The following is a 21,096-nucleotide window of genomic DNA, read 5'->3' on the forward strand; positions in this document are numbered from 1 at the left end:
AATCAGATTTCTGAGCGGGCAACGGCTTCTGAATCCTGCCAAGACCACATGTCCTGGTTTGGGAGAGGGTGGACTCCAGGGGGCTGTGGGTCCAGGGGACATATTCTGGTTTGGGCAGGCTGCCTGGATGGCCGGATGTGGCCTGCAGCCCTGGTCTCTTGGTTGCCTGGCAGCCCCAAAGGCTCACCACTAAGTCCGCAGACAAACGCGTCCCGCACGCCTGCTGTCTGCTGCTGTCGCTGACTGTTGGTAGCAGCTCACAGCTGCCTGTCAGGCCCTGAAGACAGCGGGGGTCAGAGCAAAGAGCAGGCACGCTCCCTTGGCCGTCCCTCTGGGAGGTGAGCCCACACTGCGCGCAGCCCAGGGCGGGGGAGAGGGCTCTGGGGCGGCCAGTGCGCTCGGCCACGCTGTGATGTGTTTTGCCTCCTCAGCGCTTCCTCTCCCCAGCTGCCCCCATCAGCTGCACCTCTGGTGGAGCCTCTGTGAGCCACGGGTTGGCTGTGAAATATTCCGCCTCCAGGGGATTCAGGGAAGACAGGAAGGCCGGTGGTCGTGACTGTCCCCCACTCTTGGAGAAAGGTCGCCTCAGGCAGATGTCGCAGATATGGTGCTTCTGTTAGTAGCCAACATGAAGCAGTGTCACACCCGTTCTCGATGTCACACTGATGGGCTAGGTATCACTGTGCCCTGTTACAGATGAGGACACAGAGGCCCAAAGGGGAGCCCCTTGACCAAGCTCATGGGTAGATCCTCCCTGTCTGCCTGACAAGGATACTCAAGCCCCAGTCGGAATTCCCGAGGTCTTAGCTGCGAAGAATTAGCGGTGCTTCAGCTTCAAACAACACAGCTCCCTCCTCAAGAAGCTGCAGATGCCCCAGGCATCCTCCTGCCTCTGCGGAGGGGGAGGGGGCGGCTGGGCTGCAGGCACTCTGTTCAAGTTGGTTGCTTCAGGTGCTAAGTCTTGAACTCGGTTTTCAAAATTGTTTGGTTAAAAACACTGCAAGCTGGGAACCCTGCCAGGACTTTTTCTTTCTGGACTAGAAGAAGAGTAAGGGGAATGCCTGACACTTTCCAAGGTCACTGACCCTCAAGTTCATACCTAAAGTACCTTTAGCAGAGCAGCACCACTGGAGCCTGGTTTATCTAGAAGTAGACCCCCTCTGCCCCAAAGTGTGCCTGCTGCAGCCTGTCCCACACCACTGTTGGGTCTGCCTCTGGCTTTCTAAGCAGTTCTGAGTTGTGGACTGTGGGGCCCAAGGGCACTCTGGCTTTGGAGTCCTACACACTCTCTGGGGCGGACCCAAACCTACCTGTTGTTAGCTCTGTGACCTGAGGTGTGTGACGGCAAGTTGCTTACTTTCTTTGCACCTCAGTTTGCTCATCTTTTAACTGGGGAGAGAGGGAGAGTTGAAATTTGGGTAGAATTGTGGAAGACAGTTATGGGAAGCCATGGGAAGCTGGGATGAAAGAAGTCGGGGGTGAGAAGGGAGGCCGTCAGCACTGGAAGCTGAGCAACATTCCCATTCTGCTGTGCTTACATTTTTTATTATTTTACTTTAAAAAACCACTCAGTGTATTTTAAAAACCACGTAATACATGCACATGGCACAGTACCATATGGTATAAAGCATGTATGTATGCAGAGAAAACCACTTCCCTTCCTCCCCAGACCACAGCCACCCAGCATCTTGCCTCAAGGGGAACTGCTGCTGTCAGACCTCACGTAATCTTCTAGAAATCACCTGTGTTTTTACTTTTGCTGTGCATATGCTGTAATCTAAACTACACAGCTCAATTCAAGCTATTGCCACATCCTCAGGTCCCTCTCCTCTAGAGGTTTGTTATACTCTCATTATCCCAGGCGTCCTTTGTGGAAATTGTTTTATAATTTTCAAAGCACTTCACTGCAGCATGTTCCACATGAACCCATGACAATCCTGGGTGTAGGGATGGCAGTATCCTTATGCTCACTTTGCAGGATGAGGAACTGAGATTCAAAGAGGCTAGGCTACTTGCCTGAGGCTGCACAGCGAGTGAGCGGTTAAGACTGGACTTGAACGCAGCCTGACTCCCTGTGCAGATGTGAGAGCCCCTGTGTCTCTTCAAAGCGCCCCCCTCCCCTGGGCCTGGAAAACCTCTGCCAGGGTTTGACATCAATTAAATGCCCACGTGAGAGCTAAGATGGTAACTTTACCAGCCATTTGCTTAAGAAATGCCCCTGGCCCCGCCCCAGTGGACTAGGCCCTTTATTGAGAACATATTTTGGTGGTGCTGACAGTTAAGGAAAGACAGGCTTGAAATGAGAAAACCAGGCTCCAATTTCCAGCTCTGGGCCACAGGATACTGAGTTAGTCTTTCCAACCCTCTGAGCCTCAGTTTCTTCATCTCTAATAAGGGGGATAATCTCCACAGTTCTCTGTGCTGGATGGTTGTGGGCTTAATTTGGAAAATGCTTTTTAAGAGGGGATGTGAGGCATTGACATTACTATCAGTATCACAGAGCCCTGCAGTGGAATTCCTGAGGGATCTAGAGCACAGGCGGTAGGGGAAAGACAGGCAGGGGGGCAGAAAACAGTACCCTAAGCCCTGGGGATAGACGCCAGCCCCGGACAGAAGGGTCAGGACACCCAGCGCTGCACCAGCTGGCTACTGAGGGCTGGGGACTGTCCTCAGCCTTTTTGACTTTGCTGTTGGCATTTTCCGTGCTAATTAACATGTCATGGCGGATGGAGAGGAGGAAAAGCTCAAAACAATTGATTTGTCTATTTGCCAGCACATCTGGGAAAAGGCTGGGTGTAGGAGGTCAAAAAAACAGGCTAAATATCAGTGCTTTGCATTCTCAAGGAAATATACAGATCTACGGTTTTCAAATCTCTGCTGCTGTCCCTGATAAAAGCTCTAGGAAATCAAAGTTCCACTGCAAACTCTTGAAGGATCAGCAGGCAGAAAGAGAGGAGGCATTTAAAGTTCTTCTGGCTTTGTCAGGGGAAGGGTGACTTAGGGAGACAATGTTAAGGGGCCAGTTAATAAATCAACCTTCCTCTCTCCCTCCATCCATCTGCTCACATAGTAAGTCTTTACAGGGCACCTAGATTCCATCGGCCCTTTCTGAGGTGCTCTGGGTGTTGCAGGAAGAGAAGACAAGGATTTGCTCTCTAAACATCCAGATGCACATCCAAAACAATGAGAGCATAACTGAAAATTGAGTCCCCACCTCAGTAAATGGCATCATCATCTGTATCAGTTGGCTTTTTCTGTATAACAACCACCCCAAAGCTTGATTTTAAAACAACCACCACTTATTCAGTTAAAATATCAGTGGGTTGATATTTTGGATTGGGGCTCAGCTGGGAAGTTCCTTTGGTCTGATATGGGCTCACTCATACATCCGTGGACAGCTAAGACAGACCAGTCATAGATGGGCCTCTCCACTTCCCACAGTGTCTCCTCCACCTGTGGGCTAGCCTGGGCTTGTTTATATGGAGAAGCAGGTGCCCGACAGAGAACAGAAACAGCAAGGTCTCTTGAGGCCCAGGATCAGAACTGTCATGCTGTCACTTCTATGGCATCTTATTGGCCAAAGTCAGTCACATGGCCAAGCCCGGATTCAAGGGCTGAGGAAATAGATTCCGCCATGTGATAGGAATAGCAAAGTGGCCCTGCAAGGAGTGTGTATCTCCAGAGAGGAGGAAATGGGGCCACTTTTTGGGACTGTCAACCACGCAATCCTAATTGCTCAGGACAAAAGATCTGGACTCGCACTGTCCTCTGCCTTTCATGTTCTATGAATCCATTCGAAAAACTGGTCACCTCTACCCTTGGCACGTATTTTGAATCTGACCACCCCCTACTCCATCTGCCCCGTTCTCACCCTGGCCCAAGAAACTCTCATTTCTTTCTTGGTCTCTGATTTTCCCTTTTATCCCTGTAACCTGCTTTCAACACAGCAGCCCCCACAACAGTGGAGGCTCTCCTGGCCATCTATCTAAAATTAAAATATTGCCCCCCAACTAATCCTCCTCTTCCCCTGCTTCACTTTTCTCCAAAGCTCTTATCAACATCATCAATCAATGATTTTCTTATATACCTACTTATTGTCTAGACCAGCACTGTCCAATAGAAAATATAATGTAACACACATATAATTTAAAATTCTCTAGCAGCCACATGAAGTAAAAAGAAACAGGTGAAATTTGTTTTAATAATGTATATTATTTACTCCAATATATCCAAAATGTATCATTTCAACATGTAATTAATTTGAAAAGTTGCTCATTTTTTTTTTGTTTTTTTTTTTTACATTATTTTGCTTGTACTAAGTCTTTGAATTCTGGTGGATATATTTCACTGGCAGCCTGTATAAACTGGGACCTGTATCACATTTCAGCGCTGAATAGTCATGTGTGGTGAACACAATGGACAGTGCAGAACTCACCACAGTCCCCTGAGGGCAAGGAATTCTGGCTGTTTTATTCACAGCTGCACCCCTAGCACCTGGAACAGTGCCTGACACATAACAGACACGTGGTGCAAACTTGGTGAATGAATTAAGTCAGGTTGGGAATCAAATGCAAGTCTGTGGCCAGATAGTTTCCGACCCTGAAGAGAGCTGTTGTCTGGCTATCTTCATTCTCAGGGCTGCTGGGACAGAGCCGTGAAGGGGATGCAGTTGGTCTTTCGCTCCCAGCCATGCCACTTCATTCAGCATCTCCGTGGTGCTCCATTCTTTCTGGACAGACAGAAACCTTGCAAGACATCATCTGCACTGAACATTAGGGACTTAATGTGTTGGCCTCTTGAGGGCATTTGAATCTTAAAAGCAGGAATATGAGAGAGCAATGTTTCATCTAAGGCAGTGCCCCCCTCCTGGGGCATTTTTGGCTCCAGTGGACATGCTGTTACTGGACCATGAGCCTCACCAGCGTCCCTGGGCTCACCCTAGCAGTGGGAGGCCAGCCAGCATGCTTCTGTTGGCAGGGAGCCCTTGGGTGGCCTGTTGCTGGCTGCCCTGGCCACACTCCCCTGCCTGGAGTCTCACTGTAGACAGTGTTTGGGCTTGAGGGGAAGAGGGAGACTTGGGAGGAGTAGGTGTTCTCTGCAGCCAGCCCTGCCAGGCCCAGGGGAGGACGAGAGGCTTGTAAGGCACTTCCCTGAGTGGTGTCTCATAGACCCACCCTCCCGGGGACAGGAGAGGCACCACGCACCCATCACGAAGATCTGAAAGCTGCAGCCCTAAGCAAGGAGGCCGGGGCATCAGCTGCCCTCCGAGGACTTGCCTGGGGCCCTCCACCAGGGGAGCAGGATGACTTGGCCTGGGGGTGCTCTCGGGCCAGCTGATCAAAGGGACACTGGCCCGAAATGAAAACTCTGCAGGATATGGAGTTCTGAGCTAAGTGGACAGGGCACAGCTGGGCCAGGCCTGCCAGGGGAGGGCCAGTTGGGTAAGGCAGGCAGGTGCAATCAGGTCAAGCCAGGGTCAGCAAGGGGCTGACAGGGTCACTTGAATTGACTTCAGATGGCTTCTGCTGATGGTTAGGGGCCAGGATCTGTCAGGTCTGAGCCTCCTGGAGCTCTGTCTTTCCCTGGCAACTTCTCCCTCCTCCATCTTACCTCCCTTCTGTTCTCTCCTATGGCCTCTGTCTCCTGCTTCGCTTCTCCTCTCATGTACTTCAATCAATGTCCTCCCTCCCTCCCTTCTTTCTCTCTGTCTGTCTCTCTCAAACGTACACACCCCAGAAAAGCCATGGTCTAAACTCCTCCAGCACAGTCAGCATGCATGGGCGCCGACAGCCAGGCTGTGGGCAGGGCAGAGGAGCGCGCAGGAGAACCTGTCCTCAGAAGAAAGAGCCTTCCTGGGACACGGGAGGCAGGGGAAGGATGTCACCCTGTGCCCCGTCCACGGTGCTCACAGGGCCACACCTTCGTGAGTGGGATGTGTGTCCTGCAGATCTCAGTGGGACGAGTGCCCATGGAGGCAGCTTTCAGAAACTGGTCTGCCCGTTTGGGGCATCAGGCAATGCTAACGTGAGGTGGGCCCAGGTAGCCGCCCTGGCACTTCTTGAAAGTTGTTGAGGTTTGCTTGTTTTATGTTTTATATTTACTTGAGTGAGTCTTTGCCCAAAATCTTAGAGTATCTGAACTCATGACTGAGGAGGAAGTACACGTGGTTTATGAAAGCTGACCAACGCCATCAGCAGAGCAGATCTCTCTTTCCTCAGCCAGGAATGGCAGGAGAAGGACTTTTCTAGGTCTGAAACCGCTTCTTCTCCTGCATTAGCTGGTGGTGGTTCACACCGGCCACCTCATGTGCTGGTGGGCTTGCACGTGCGTCCAGTGCTCACTGAAAGAATTCTTGGTCTTTCTGTCTGCTGTGTCCCCCGTGTGGGTCCTCCGCCTGGCACTTCAGCTCCTCTAGTTACATCAGCTCCTTTGCCACCATGCAAACCCGCCAGGGCTGAAATGCTGGGAGGCAGCTGTTTTGCCCACTTCCTACATGTTCTACTACTTCCTACATACCCAACCGCTCATTATCATTCATCCATTCAGTTCTTACTATGTGTTAGGATCTGTGGCTGGAGCTGGGAATATAGTGAACGAGACAGACCCAGGTCTTGCCTTCAGGGCGTGAGGTCTTCTCTCCACAAAATGCCCTTTTATGAGTGTGGTGGGAATGTTTTTAGAGACCTCTTTGGTATCTTCTAGGATGGATGATGGCTGGAAGACTGTTCCATCACCCAGAGGCGGTGTCTTCTGAAGTGCATCCTGCCTCTAGTTGACCACTCCCTCCTGGGCTCCCTTCACTGGCCCTTTGCTGCTTGCTGGAAGTATGCTATTTAATTGTTTCATCCCCTTGGGCAAGTAGGCTTCTGGAGGATGGAAATTCCCCTCCCATGGTACATGGAGAGCAGAGAATTCAATTCCTTGGAAGAAGCTGAGCTTTTCATTAGAGATCCAAGTCTGGCCCTGAGGAAGCCTTCATGGAGCTGCTCTTGGCAGTAAAGGATCCCTCTGGACGTGTCACTTCCTTTCCAGGCCCTGCGTGTGTTTGTCCTCTGTTGGCCAGAGAACAAAACTATGAAGAGGGTGGAAAGTAGACCTCTGGTAACCCAAGGAGCTGAGCCAGGGAATAGGCCTCTTGGGGTTGATCAGACAGGACCTGGAGTAGGTAAGGAAGCCCGGAAGGACAACCTAGGAAGCTGGGTTCTGGGCAGATGGCCTGGTTTCCGTATTCTTCATCTCTGGTTTGTAGTCAAGTCATTAGCTTATGAAGTGTACCCCAGACTCCTGGGCCCACCATTCAAGACTCCCCACATCTGCCATGCCCTGTCTTTCCTGTCTCAACTCCCCGAGCATCCTGCATCTGAATGGATCACAAAGGATGCATTATCTGTGGGCCGCTGGGAGGCTCAGAGGGCAGGAACTGGAATTCTGAGCTGTATGTGCAGAGGGAAGAAGAGGCTCCTGGGGCCATGCTGAGCAGAACAGGAAGTGTCACTGGACACCTGCCTTACAGCTTGCATGTCCTCCTTGCACTTGGGCTCAGGCCTCAGGCTTGGGCCCCAAGGACACAGGCTTGCCCTCTACTTCCCCTACCACTCAGGCCAGCCTTTCTTTTCCTTCACAGACCATTTGGCATAACCATGATCAGGCAGGGAGTAGATGTTGCGGTGAATTCTAGCCCCTTATGGAGGCCTAGAAGGGGCCTGCAGATGCTCCACGTCATCTCCTGCTCCGGTGTCCACACTCCTCTGTGGGGCCGTCTGCTGGGCTCTGCATGGACATCCCCAGTGATGTGGAACTTTGGGGAACAAAGTGACATTCTAAAAAATGTCTTCCTTATGTTGACACAAATCTACCAGAGAGCTTAATCCCTTTGCAGCCTTTACCCTCTGACCGAGTGCTCTTCTCTGCTCACACCCAGATTCTTTGGCTGTCCTCATATCAGACAGTTTGAGTCCTCTGATCTCCATCCCTAGAGTCCTGCTTACCCATGTCATGTTAATACTGGCCACCCAGAATTGGAGCTAGGACCCCAGAAGTTTCCTCTATCCTTTTTCATCAGATAAAACTTGTGTAACAAAGGGCCTATAGCCTTTCACGTAGGATTTCCCGGGCCCAGTAGGATTTGCCTTACTAAAGAAGCACCCAATGGGCTGGAAACATCTTGGCCTACTCTATGAAGCTGGGGATTTCCTTGGCACTTTCTTAGACCAGGGAGGAGGCCTGGGGCTACTGGCCATGGGGGACTGGACTGAGCCGCAGCAGCCTCACTCCCTGCCGTCGTTCCTCAGCATCAGCATCCTGTGAAAGAGATTTAAAATCATTCCGCATGGGCATGACCGCTGGTCCCTCTGCCAGTTCACTTCCTTAGGCAGGAAGAGGCTCTCTCCTGGCGGGAGCCAGGACGGGGAAGAGGTGTCGGGGAGGGGAGGTAGGATCACAGGGCCACGGCAGGTCATTCCCATTCAGTGGCCCACCTGGACAGGTGGGTTCTTCTCTGGGAGAACCATGTTTGGAACTCATGTACGGGCACGTGAGGATCTGGGTGCTAGGAGGGGGGCCTCTGACATGGCCAGGCACGGGGACAGCATGCTGGACTGGGACTCAGGAGGCCGGAACTCCAGCCCCAACTCAGCCACGACTACCTCAGGCCTGTGGACAGGCCACCCCACATTTTTCGGCCTTGGGGTCCCACATGTAGGGCAAAGGCTATACATTCTCTGAGCCTCATTCAGCTTAGATATTTGATGATTCCATGAAGAACCATATTTCTGTACCAGCAAATAATTTAATACTTACCTTTCCTAAAATACTGAAGATCCTTTTTCCTTTTCTTACTTCTTCCCTATCTTCTTTCCCCCTCCTCCCTCTTTCTCTTTTCCTCTCTCAGCAGGGGGTGGGGGCAGGGGACCTGGTCTGCCCATCCAGCTTTGGGGCCCTGGGGGCAGTCATAACATTTATTTACCACCATCTTCCCAGTGAGCAAGATGAGAGGACTGGCCAGAAGATATCTGTGGCCCCAGTCAGCTGAGAGATCTCAGCAGATGTATAGGATCAGGTGTCATCACTGTGGGTCACAAATCTGGAAAGCCCTGCCCAGGTCTGACTGCGAGGGGAGACATGCTGGCCTCTAGGACTGAGCCCTTACACCAGATAACCTGGCCCGGGTTTGAATGCCTCCTGGGCCACAGAGGCCTTCCTCATTGGCTTTTTGCAGACAGAAATCTGCTTTTCAAAAGACTGGTTTTCTTTGATGCTTGAGAGTGGGCCAGCCCTAGCTTCTAGGAGAGCATTCAGCTGTGACAAGTGTGAGCCACCCGTCCTGCTGCTGTCCTCCGTTCTCTTTCTCTCCACACCATCCCAGGGTCTCTGGGAGGGTCCTCTGACCCCCCCTGCCTTTCTGACTCTGCTGTGGGCTCTGCCCAGCGTCCCCTCCCCTCCCGCCTGTTCTGCTCCCAACTCTGAAAAAAGGGGACCCTGGTCAGTGAGCTGAGCAGCAGCAGGAACCTGACACCCTGAGAACTGGCTTGGGGAGGATGGGACACACCAAGCTGCTTCCCTGGAGACCTGAAGGGCTCAGTTCCATCCCCACTGCTGACTCTCCCAGGGTCCCACTTCCTGGGGGAGGAGTGGGGAAGGTCTGGCCCTGGCCAGCTGGTACACTGGGCAGGCCTTGTGCCTGAGGCACCCACTGTCAGAGGTGATTATCTGCAAGGGGTGGCCTGGGGAGCTGCAGGGGGCTGCAGGAGACCACAGGCTCCCACCCTTGACCTTGCCCTGCTACACACTGTCTGTTCCACCCTTTCCTCTTTGTCTGATGGCTTGAAGGCAGTGCCTCTCTGCCCAGAGTCTTGAGGATGGAATCCCTTTACTTCAGGGTGACTTGTTGGTGCGCAGATTAGAACTTCTAGAATACTCCTCCAGCTCAGAAGGCTGCCTGCTCAGAGAAGCCTCCGTCAGGCCGCGGCTCTGCTGCCTCGGCCACCATCTCTGGCACCCTGCCTTCCTGGCCTGGCTCCCCTCTGCTCCCGCTCAGGCCCGGCCCTGAGGCCCCTCTGGCCTCCCTGACTCCATCTCCAGGCCAGAGGAACCCGCAGACCGGCCCAGTGTGTCCTCTGGGTGCCCTGGCCCCATTTCTGCACCGCTCTTCTTTGTGGGAGGTCCCCTCAATGCCACCTCCGCTTTCTCAAGCTTCCTAATTCCCTGGGCTTTGGCTCCTCCCTCCCATTGGCAACTGGTTTCAGAAAAGACTTTGGTTCAAATCTCCACTCTGTTGTTTACTAGATGAGTGTCAATGAACCTTTCAGAGTCTCGGGACTTCTGACACTGTTATCTCCACCCACCTTGCCCACAGGCCTTGCTCCTGAGTTCTCTTCTTCTCCCTTACTTATTCCTCCCAACATGGAACTGTGTGGTCTCTTCTGTCCTGTGAACCACCCACTCTCCAGCTGCCAGATAGTTCAGGCTTCCTGCCCATGAGGCACGCATCAGCCACCAGCCTCCAGGCATTTGTGGAGCACCTGCTGTCTCGTGTGTGCTGGGTTGGCATCAGGTGAGCCCAGCACTGGGTGCATCGCCTGCCCCAGCATGCAGAGCTGCAGCTGGGCCTCCCTCCTGACCCTACCCTGCCTTGCTCAGGCCCCAGGGTCCTGCTTGAAGACACTGCTCCCAGCCAGTTCTCAGGGGAGCTAATAGTCACCACGGATTTCCTGAATTCTAAGATGCACATGTTTTTTTCACATTTCCAAAACTAGTCTGTATCTTACACTGATGCGTTTCTTTAGCTTGATGCTTTGTGTTTTTATTTCTGGGAGATCCTTCCTTTTCCCCACTCCCTAAAAATGTTATTTAGCTCATGATGAACCTTGTAATTGATGGCATTTTGGCCCCGGGGAAATATGATAAATGGATAGTGTAGTCAGGGACATCTGGAGGTTATTTTTTAATCCAAAGGAGTCACTCTAATGGGAAAAATTGTAGGCTGTCTGTTGATGGGGCATTTTGGGATCTAAGTGTTGTTCATACGTCACTGATCATTGGCTTATTATGGGCCCAGATTTTCTATCCTTAGAACATCCCTTCTCTGGTCTTACAGATCAAATAGAACAGACATTATCTGCTAGTTTCACAGACCTCATGTGACATAAGGCTGAGAAGAGGCTGGGGGTCCTGAATGAGTGTCTCCTGGCTTCCATTCCCTCTGAGAAGGGTGATGGGACAGAGAACCTTCTGGGGATGGAGGTAATGGGGACAGGACAAAGCCCCAGAATGGAAGTGAAGGGACCTTTGCAGATAGAAATTGCCTGAAACATTATGGGACAAACAGGTACTTTGATTTACTTTTTCTGGCTGCCTAGCTCAGAGAGAGGGCACCTGCTCTTACTCCCCAGGGCATCAACTGGGAGGCCAGGGCAGTCAGTCATTCTTGCGGATGGGCCTCTTGGAAACCCAAAGGCTCACTTCACAGGGAGGGCACCCTTGTGGCAGTATTCTGGCCAGCCTTTCCTGACCTGTCCCTGCTGAGCTGCAGCTTTAAAGCCCAGAGCTTTTTTGTAACTCTCTTTCCCACTCAAACCGGTCTGCCTTCCACCTGCCTCAGTGCATCAGTCCCGTTGAGCCACTGTTTTTCACTGTCAGTCAGCCAGATCGCCACTGGATGCCAGCTCCAAGCGAGGCATGTGGGGATCCAGAAACAGTGAGAGATGAAGCTCAGCCAGCTGGGGGTGTGAGTGTGAAGAAACAGCTCAAGGTAGCCACTGCCAGGTGCCAAATGAGTAATACAGACAGGGCGTTCTACAGGGATTCAGAGGAGGAAGCTGTCCTGGGGGCTGGTGGGCAGGGGAAGCATTTTTGGAAGAGCTGAGAGGTGACCTTTAAAGATGGGGAAGACAGCCGGTGAGGCATGAGCAAAGGCCCCTCAGTGGGAATGTGCGTGGGGTGTCTGGAGTTTTGAGTAGACTAGCATGGATGGCTGGGGGAGGCTTGTGGAGTGAGTGGGGTCTAGGGAGATTGAGCTTTAATATCAGGATAAGGGGTGTGCCTCTCCCCTGTAAGCAATGGGAGCTCTCCAGTTGAAGGCAGACCAGTAAGGAAACTTAGCTAAAATGCTTTGCTCTACACGTGAAGTCGGCTTTCTTCCTTTAGAGCCGCACCGTCCAACACAGAAGCCACTCACCACAAGTGGCTGTAGAGCACTGGAAGGTGGCTGATCTAAACTGAGATGTATTGCCAAGTGCAAAATGTGCACTGGGTTTTGAAGACAGTACAGAAAAAGACCAATGTAAAAGATCTCAAAAATTTTTTATATTGGGCACATGTTGAAATAATAACATTTTGGATATATTGGATTATGTCACATGTTTTATCAAAATTAATTTCACCTGTGTCTTTTTACCTCTTTAAAGGTGGCTACTAGAAAATTTTAAATTACATATCTGGCTTACATTGTAATTCTTTTGGACAGTGCTGAGTTAGAGTTGTTACAACCACCATTCTTTACTCCAACCCTTCTTGGCAGACATGCTTATCTTTCACTTCTTTTCATTACCATTTGACAGCTTTCCTCTCTCCTTACTGTCTCTTTCCCTCTGTCACATTGGCCTTCTCCTACTCTTTCTATTGGTGAGCCTGACAATAGCTGGTGGAGGGGGGACGAAGGGGAAACTAGTGTTTGCTTGCCCATGCTACTGCTCCTGGGCTCATCGGAGCCATAATTCATCAGGCAGAGAGGCCCTACTCCTCCAGAACCCTTGTGGGAATGAAGGTTCTAGGTAATTCTTTTCTGGCTCCCTTGAGGATAGTTAGAAATTCTTTTTATTTTCATTTGATTTTGCAAATAGTTATTTTTTAAAGGATTATTAAAAAATGTGTCGATAACTTGGGTGTCATTTACAAAAGCCAACAGCACCAATATAAGACACATTTAGTAAAACAGAGATTGTTTGCCCCTTGCCCTCCCCACCACAGACCAAAGCTCAACACTTGGACCTTTTCTTCAGGTAATTACTTCCTGAAATCCAAAAATTATCAAGTGAATTTCTAAATTAATTCTTACACTGCCATTTGTTGATGTTTCAATTTTGACATTGTCTATTTTCTTATTATGAAAAATTGTTCTTTTTTGTTCTAATGTAGTTTAATAATGTTTGCTTTATTATTAATATATAAGTGTAATTCATTGCTGAGCCAAATAGTATATAATAATTATGCTTTTGTGCATAACTTTTTCTCTTCCTGGAAGTAATTAATTGCCTTTTTCTTTTTTTGGTTGCTTGCTTCCTATGACATTTTTATGAATCCTTACCCAATTCTGTATCAAATTATGAAAGTTCTTCAAATATTATTTCCATGTGGCTAAAAGTCTATTGATAATCCTATCTTTTCCCCTGCCTCCCAGATAGCCTCTTGCAGTGCCTACCCTTCTGCTCCCTGTAAAATGGTTGCTGGAACCCCTGTACAGCTGTTTGCTTGGGACATGCCACCTCTCTCAGGTGCCACTGCTTAGTTTTTGCTCCTCTTTCTTGGTTTGCATCTGTACCTCTTTGAGAAAGAGTGTCAAGAAGTTTGATTTTTTTGAGACCTATATTTAAAAATGACTTTGTTGTATTCTCACACTTGATTGATAGTTTGGCTGGGCATAGAATTCTAGATTGAAAATCCTTTGTTCCCCCCTCACTATCTTGAAGACAGTTACTTTACTGTTTTCAGGCTTCCAATGTTGCTCTTGAAAAATCTCATGCTATTCCACTGTCTGATCCTTGGAATGGCCTGTTTGCATTCTCTCTGAAGGGTGTTAGAGTCATCTCCTTGCCCCCACAGTTGGGACATTTCACAGTCAGATGCATTGGTATGGGGTTCTTTCCCTGTCTATTTTGCTGGGCACTCAGAGAGCATTTTCTATCTAGAAATTCAGAACTTTAGCTCTGGGAAATATTTTTTGTAATTTTTTCATAATCTGCTCCCCATTTTTTCCTCTGTTCTTTCTCTTTTTGTAGCCAAATATGGACTTTTCTGACTCTTCGGATCCTTCAATGTTTGCATCTTTTTTCTCCTATTTCCCATCTCCTTGTTTTCTTGTTCTGCTTTCTGGGAAATTTCCCCAGTTCTACCTTCCAACACTTCTGTTTTTAATTTCCAAGAGCTCTTTTCCTTGTTTTCTCATTGCTCCTTTTGAAAGAGCTTCTTGTTTTTTTAACCCTAGTCTTTGCATTATCTCTGTTCCTCTGAGTTCCTTTTTCTTTTTAATTTGGTACCTTCTCTCTTTCTTTCCACTTTGTAATCTTCCTCAGAGATTGATTGGGCCATCTGTTCATATTGAAGAGTACGTTACTAAAAGTTGTCCATAGGCTGTGTAGCTGTGTATGTGTGAGTGTGTGTGTACCCTTCAACTTACGGATTTCATTATGGAGTAGCCAGCTGGGGACCCAACCAGAAGACCTAACCACCTTATTGGGGTCAGCAAGCAGAAGTATCTGTAGAACTCTTTCTGGACTAGTTTGCAGTCTGGAGCTGTGGAGGGTTACAGGATGGGGCACCTGAGCGACAGTGCTTTTAGAACCAAGTGTCAGAAGGGGACAGGGATATCCAAAATTCCATGTACAGACTTATACTAAGCCCCCTGTTTGAGCACAGTGCTGTACCCCTGCCCTCCTCTACTGGAGCCTCTCCGGCCCAGTTTCCCTGCAAAATGCCAGGGTGACAGAGGTTCTGTCAGTGCCCTGATGGGAAAGGAGAGAAGCCAGCAGAATTGCTCCTCATACAGACTTGTAATTGGTCTCCCTGATGTCAGCCCCAGCTTTTCTCATGCCTTCTGAAGTAGCCAGCACCCCCAACTGCTGCTCCTTCCAGCATGTGTGGCAGGACCTGGCCACTCTTGTTGACCACCCTTTCGGTAGGCACTCGGTTTCCGATTTCTCAGCTCTACTAATTCTTTCATCTGCTTCCCATCTTCCAAATATCTGTTGACATCTGTTGCCTGCTGATGTCACCTCTACTGTTCTTTCTGTCCTTGTCTGCATATCTTCTCTTTTTTCCTTTGCTCTTTTTTCACTGGAGCTTGGTAAAGAGCAGACGTGTGTTGAACCTGCCGTGTTGAGCAGGAAGCTTCTGCAAACCTTTCTGAAGTGCTACAGCCTCTTCCTTTGCCTTATCAAAGGAGGCCAGTGCTGAGAGTGGATCTTTCCTTACAGAGAATGTGTAAGGCTTTCTTGTCTTTGAAGTCAATTTCATTTATAGAAGTAGTGGAAACTAGCTTAAATGTAGCCCAAGCCCAGTTTATTCCTGGAAATGCTTGCTTTTAAATGAATTACAACAAATCAATTAATATTTAAATAAACATGTTTTGCATGATCAGTTTTCTCCCCTTAAAACAGCATGGAAAACAACTTCTGGTTGCTTTCCCTCTGGAAACTGCGGGTCCCTCTGGGCTAAGTACCGGCTAGCCAAGGCTTCAGTGACGGGCAGAGCTTGGCTAGGCTGCACTCAGTTTTCTCTAGGTGGCATCTATTTAAAAAGGTAGTAGTTTCAATGAGGCTGCATGGGAGGAATCTAATTCAAGAAAGCCAAACTGCCTTCAGGGACCTTAAAACTCCTTTAACAAGTGTGTTCAAATTCAGAAAGGTGCTTATTTATTCATTAAACCAAACACTTCTCCCCACTCCGACACACAACACACAGAGCCTTTACTTGGCAGCATTAAAGATGACCATAGGTAGAATACAGCGATGACTTTGCTGGGTTCCAGTGAAGGCCCTGAGCTTCACCAGCTGCAGGGTGACCCGGGGCAGGAATGGGGCCTGTGGGGACGGGCGCGGGGCTGGTCTTCACAGCGTCTCCTCTGTGCTTGCCTCTCCAGGTGCCCCTTTTCAAAGGTCTCAGCATCCTCACGCTACCTCCTGCCGCCACTTCCACCTGGGCCCCCCACAGCCGCAGCAGCTGGCGCCCGACTTCCCCCTGGCCCACCCCGTGCAGTCGCAGCCGGGCCTCAGCGCCCACATGGCCCCGGCCCACCAGCACAGCGGCGCCTTGCACCAGTCGCTAACTCCGCTGCCCACCCTGCAGTTCCAGGACGTCACAGGTCCCTCCTTCCTACCTCAGGCCCTGCACCAGCAATACCTCCTGCAGCAGCAGCTCCTGGAAGCCCAGCACCGAAGGCTCGTCTCACACCCTAGGTGGGCGCTCAGGAACGGGGTGGGGAGGTGCATAGGGCAGGACACGTGGCTTCTACTCTGCCAGGCTTGGCCAGCTGTCACCGAGTTGATTTCTGTGTAGGAGGCAGTTTTTGCTCTGGTTAGAAGCACTGGTTTCACGTGGGTTCCCTCTGTAGCTAATATGTGTCCTTGTTACATCACCCAAATTCAGGGAAGGGTGTAATCTAAGATGCAGGCATAGACTTTTGCGTACTATAGGAGATTTGACTAGGGGACCCCTCATGTCTCCTCTAGCTTCATGATTACCTGATTCTGACACCCAAGATTCCTAAGGGATACCAAAGGTGTGGCTGGTTCAGCCCTGCCCTCGAACAGCCCATGGTCTGGTTGGAGAGACTTGCTCTGGAACAAAGGGAGAGTAAAATTGGACAACACTTATCAAAAGGAGCTGTGGGACCTTGGGCAAGTCACTTTACCTCTGAGCCTCAACTGTCAAGAGAAAGAGTTGGATTAGATAGTGGTTCTCAAACATTTTTGTCTCAGCACCCTTTAAACTCTTAAAAATCATGGAGATTTACAACAAGCTTCTGTTTATATGGTTTATAACTACTGATACCATATTAGCAATTAAAACTGAGAAATTCTTAAAGTACTTATTAATTTATTTAAAAATATGATAAGAAACTCATATCTTAATGCCAATATCTTTTTGAAAAATGGCTATATATAAATGTAGTGAGAAGAGTGACAATTTTTACATACTTGCAAATCTCTTTAATGGCTGGCTTAATAGAAGACAGCTGTGTTCTCATGTCTTCTTCTGTAATCAGTCTGTTGGAGAATTACATGTATTTTCTGGAAAATTCCACTGTTCACTTGGGAGAGAATGAAAGTGAAAAAGCAAAAACATCATAACATTAGTATAAGAATAGTTTTGACCTCACAAAACTCGTGAAAGTCTTGGGGACTCCCAGGGGTGCTTGGAGCATAATTTGAGAATTGCTGGACTAGCTGATCTCTAAGGCCCTAAGAAGCATCTATGATGACTGTAGGAGTTGGGGTGCCTGGGACAGAAGGTGAGTATTGTAGAAGGCCAAAGGGAGGAGAGGTCACCATGACTGGAATGTTCAGGGAGGTCTTCCTGCAGGAGGGAGCTGTGACCTGGGCCATGAAAGCTGGGAAGAGTGTGGAGAAGGGTGCAGGAGAGAAGAGCATGGCTGGAGCAGTGGGGTGCAGAGAGGTGGGCAAGCCTGCAGGAGGGGCATCTGTGAGTCTTACAGACAGCCTCCCACGTTCAGAGGGGAGTAGGAGGAGGAGCAGAGGATGTGAGCATTTGGGTGGGGCCAGGTGACCACAGCAGACACACCCAGGGAGAGGCCCCAGTGCAGTGGGCAGCCCAGAGACAGCAGGAATGTCTGAGTTATTGACTCCTGCCCAGCTGGGAAGCTTCCTTGGACTCTGGGGAGAGGAATAAAGCCCACTGCTCTGTAGACTTGTGGCTCAGGCTGGCGAGGGCTGCCCAGTGCTCCTGGGAGCTGGGCAGGCTCTGGGCAGTGCTGACATCCTGGGCTCTCCTTCCCTTCCTGTGCAGGCGGAGTCAAGAGCGCGTGTCTGTCCATCCCCACCGCCTCCACCCCAGCTTTGACTTTGGCCACCAACTCCAGACACCTCAGCCCAGGTATTTGGCTGAGGGCACTGACTGGTGAGTCTTTGGGGTCCCTGGGGGAGGGAGGGAGGTGACACTGCCCCCAGCCACCCTCAGGGCCAGATGGTTCCCCACTGGGCCTACTTCCAGCAATTAGCTCAGATGTGGCTGGGTGCCCTTCTGTGGGGCTAAGAGCTCAAGGTCCTGCAGGGGAGGAGAGGACAGAGATATAAAACATTTTGCACGCTCTGTGAGGGCTGGAAACCAGTGCCCTGGGAGGAAGGCAGAAGGGAGAGTCTCAGGAGCTAAGATAATCAGGAAGGCTTCCCTGAGGGGGCGGACCTTGAGAGATCCACAGAGAAGAGCCAGAGCCTGCCAGCAAGGCAGAAACAGGCTCACAGAGACAGAGCCTGCAGGGTTGGAAGTACGGATGAGGAGAGAAACTGAGGAGAGGAAGGGCTTTATTGTGGTGTCTCTGTAGGCAACTGGCCCCTGCGAAGTCTCCCACAATCAAGACAGAGGTGCTGATGTGGAGTTGGTTGGCTTTGGATCCTCCATCCTAGCTGACTTTCTGGTTCTAGCTCAGGAGAGGGCCAACCTAAACTAGGATGTGCAGTCCACTGAAGTATTTAGCAGTAAAGGGCATCATGCCTGCAACTTGTTTTTAAATAGTTCAGAATAAAAATCCATGGGGAAGTGGGTGCTTGTGTGTCTGCATGCGTGCATGGAGAGAGTAGAATATTAGCAGTTGGGAAATCAGAGTGAAGGGTATCCAGGAATTCCTTATGCTGTCTGCACAATTTTGAGATAAAGATCTTTTTTTAAAGAATGTAAAAGCAAACAAACAAAACCCTCAGTGGAAAGGGATAGATTATTAAAAAAGAAAAAACAAAAGCAAAAACAACCAGATGTACAGTTGTGTTATTTTCAGCCAGTTAGTCTGGCAAACTAGCTCTGTGAAGGGTACCTTTGGGAGCAACCTGGGACTGGACACCCAGGGATGATTCAACAACAGGATCGCTCTGGTTGACTGAATGCCAGAGGTGTTTCCAGGTGCAGTTGTTTAAACTGTTCCAATATCTCTAGTACTTCTTGTCCTCAGGTATAGTCTGTTAAATTGAACACTCCCTGAAAAGATAGCTTGCACCCCAGCCAACTTCAGCCAGCCTTTTTCCAATTAGCAGATTCTTATCAGAAGACTCAATTGCAGTTTAGATTGAATTCTGTCCCTCAGCAGTCAAGTCAATCCAACATACTGTGTGATTTGAACACATACCAGGTTCAACAAGGGGGCCTGGCCAGGTGACAGGTGACCGCTGTCCTGGAGAGGTGTCAGCAGCCGCAGTGCAGGCGCTCTCCCTGCCTTCTTTAGCCAGCTCTCCTCATCCTTCTCACCTGTTTCAGTCACTCTGCAGTCCTGATCCTCTCTTGCCCCGAGAAACATAAAGACTGAGGCTCAGGGAGAATTGGTCGGTGTCCCAGCAGGCCCTACCCTGAGTCCCACCTGGGGCCAATGCTGGGAGCTTTCTGCCTGTCCTGTCCCCACTTCCCAAGTAGGCAGCCCTTTGCGGAGGAGGAGACAAACCTTTCCCCTCCTTGTAGTTAGCTCTGCTCCTGCGAGGGCCAGCCTCGTGGTGGTGAGGGCCTTCTGTAACTGCTCATACTCACACCATCCCAGCGCACTTGTCCGGAGAGGCTTCTTCTATCAGCAGATGTGCGGGTCTGGAAATTAGATCAGCAGGGTTAGAGGAGGGGCAATTCTTACTCCCTGCATGGGGCCCTGGGAGGAAGGAGATGGGGAGAGAATGTTAGCAACCTGCCCTCCTTCATTTGGAGAGCCACCAGAAACCACTGAGTTCTGCTCTAGGTCATTCCAGGAGCCAGGACACCCCAGTTGCCCATGTCTAATCCAAGACTGGAGGCTGCCTGGCCTGTCCCCCTTACTTTAGGGTATTTTTACCCTACCCAGGCAGCTTTTCTCAGCTGCACATCCAGGCCTGAGAGTGTGTGGCAGCAGCAGGCTTTGGGGGACACATTCCACACACTCCCCTTTCTGGCCCATGCCTGATAACCTGACCATGACCTTGAACCACTCCAAGGCCTCTGTCCTCCTCATGCCCCTTCTCTGACTCAGTCCCGACTTGGAAGCTCCAACTCCGATGCCCAGTTCAGACTGCACCCTCCTCTGCCACCCAGCCCAAACCCTGCCCCGGGGGGAGGCCTCCAGGGAGCCCCAGACCTGTGGAGAGGGTGCGTGGGGGCGAGAAGCTCCTACCGTCCTCCCCCTGCAGGCGGCCCTGCCTCAGCAAGGCCTCTAGACTTGCCTGCGAGATGGTGCCAGCACTTTTTAGGGCGAGCTCCCTGGGAAGAATGTGAGGATTTGTGCAGCAACCAGTCGCACCGTGCTGCGAGGCCATTGGTGGTGGGAAATACAGTTCACTTTGATGTTCAGGCAAAAATGACAAAAACTGTGTATTGAGACAACATCCAAGAAATCTCCATGGCACCATTCTTAGTTAACCCTGTGGTTTTAGGCCTGAGGGTATTTTGATGGCCCCTTTCAAAACTCAGCCGGGTTCTCACAGGCTGGTGGCAGAGAGTATCCCCTGTCCAGAGATGTCCTGGGTATAGGAAGGAGTTTTCTGGTGAGATGATAAGAGAGGGGTCCCAGGGCCCGCCCAGGCCCCCCTGGGCAGATTATCCCAGTCCTCTGGGGGCCAGGGGGCCTTTGCTTTTCCAGTTAGCATTCCTGGAATTGGGAGAACTCTGTTCCAAGTTCCTTGAGACTTTGCTCTTGGTAGAATTCCCTGAATGTCTCCTTGCTGCTTTGCATTTGCAGGGTTCCCCGAGACTGCTGGGTAAATGCCAAGAGTCAGAGCCTCTGCCATGTGAGGGTGCCCCATGGAACTCCTTTCTCTGAGGCAGGTCAGAGGGATGAGCCCAGGCAAAGGTCAGAGACCCGCTGGCCCTAACTGGGTAGCCAAGGACCATGGATAAGGGATGAGGCACTGCACCCCTCAGATGGGCCTGCAGAAGAGATGGGCTGGTTTAGGAGAGTTCAAAATTTGCTTCCAACTGGCTCCAAGAGTTTAGCTCATTTCCCAAATAGACTCATCAGGAGTTATTCCAGGGAATCTGGCTGATATATATAGGAAATAAATAAACACACACACACACACCATGATACATATACATCACAGCCCAGAGCAGAAATTCCTTTAATGCCTCTCATGTCCTCTTTAGCTTTAAATTGCATCTGTTGAGGAATCCAGGCTGTTTTTTCTGTAGAGTCCTCTTTCTCTG

At 50.2% G+C, this 21,096-nt stretch overlaps 1 protein-coding gene across 1 annotated transcript in view; it reads left to right on the top strand.

The window, feature by feature from the left end:
* Positions 1–21,096, top strand: part of ARK2C (arkadia (RNF111) C-terminal like ring finger ubiquitin ligase 2C) — a 107,897-nt gene that overhangs the window by 71,618 nt on the left and 15,183 nt on the right. Inside the window, exons 2-3 of the mRNA XM_036918679.2 lie at positions 15,854–16,169; positions 17,740–17,850. Of these exons, the coding sequence (XP_036774574.2) occupies positions 15,854–16,169; positions 17,740–17,850 (427 nt within the window). The remainder of the gene's footprint in view (positions 1–15,853; positions 16,170–17,739; positions 17,851–21,096) is intronic.

The sequence above is a fragment of the Manis pentadactyla genome, chromosome 6, assembly GCF_030020395.1.
Source record: "Manis pentadactyla isolate mManPen7 chromosome 6, mManPen7.hap1, whole genome shotgun sequence".
Classification (NCBI taxonomy): Eukaryota; Metazoa; Chordata; class Mammalia; order Pholidota; family Manidae; genus Manis; species Manis pentadactyla.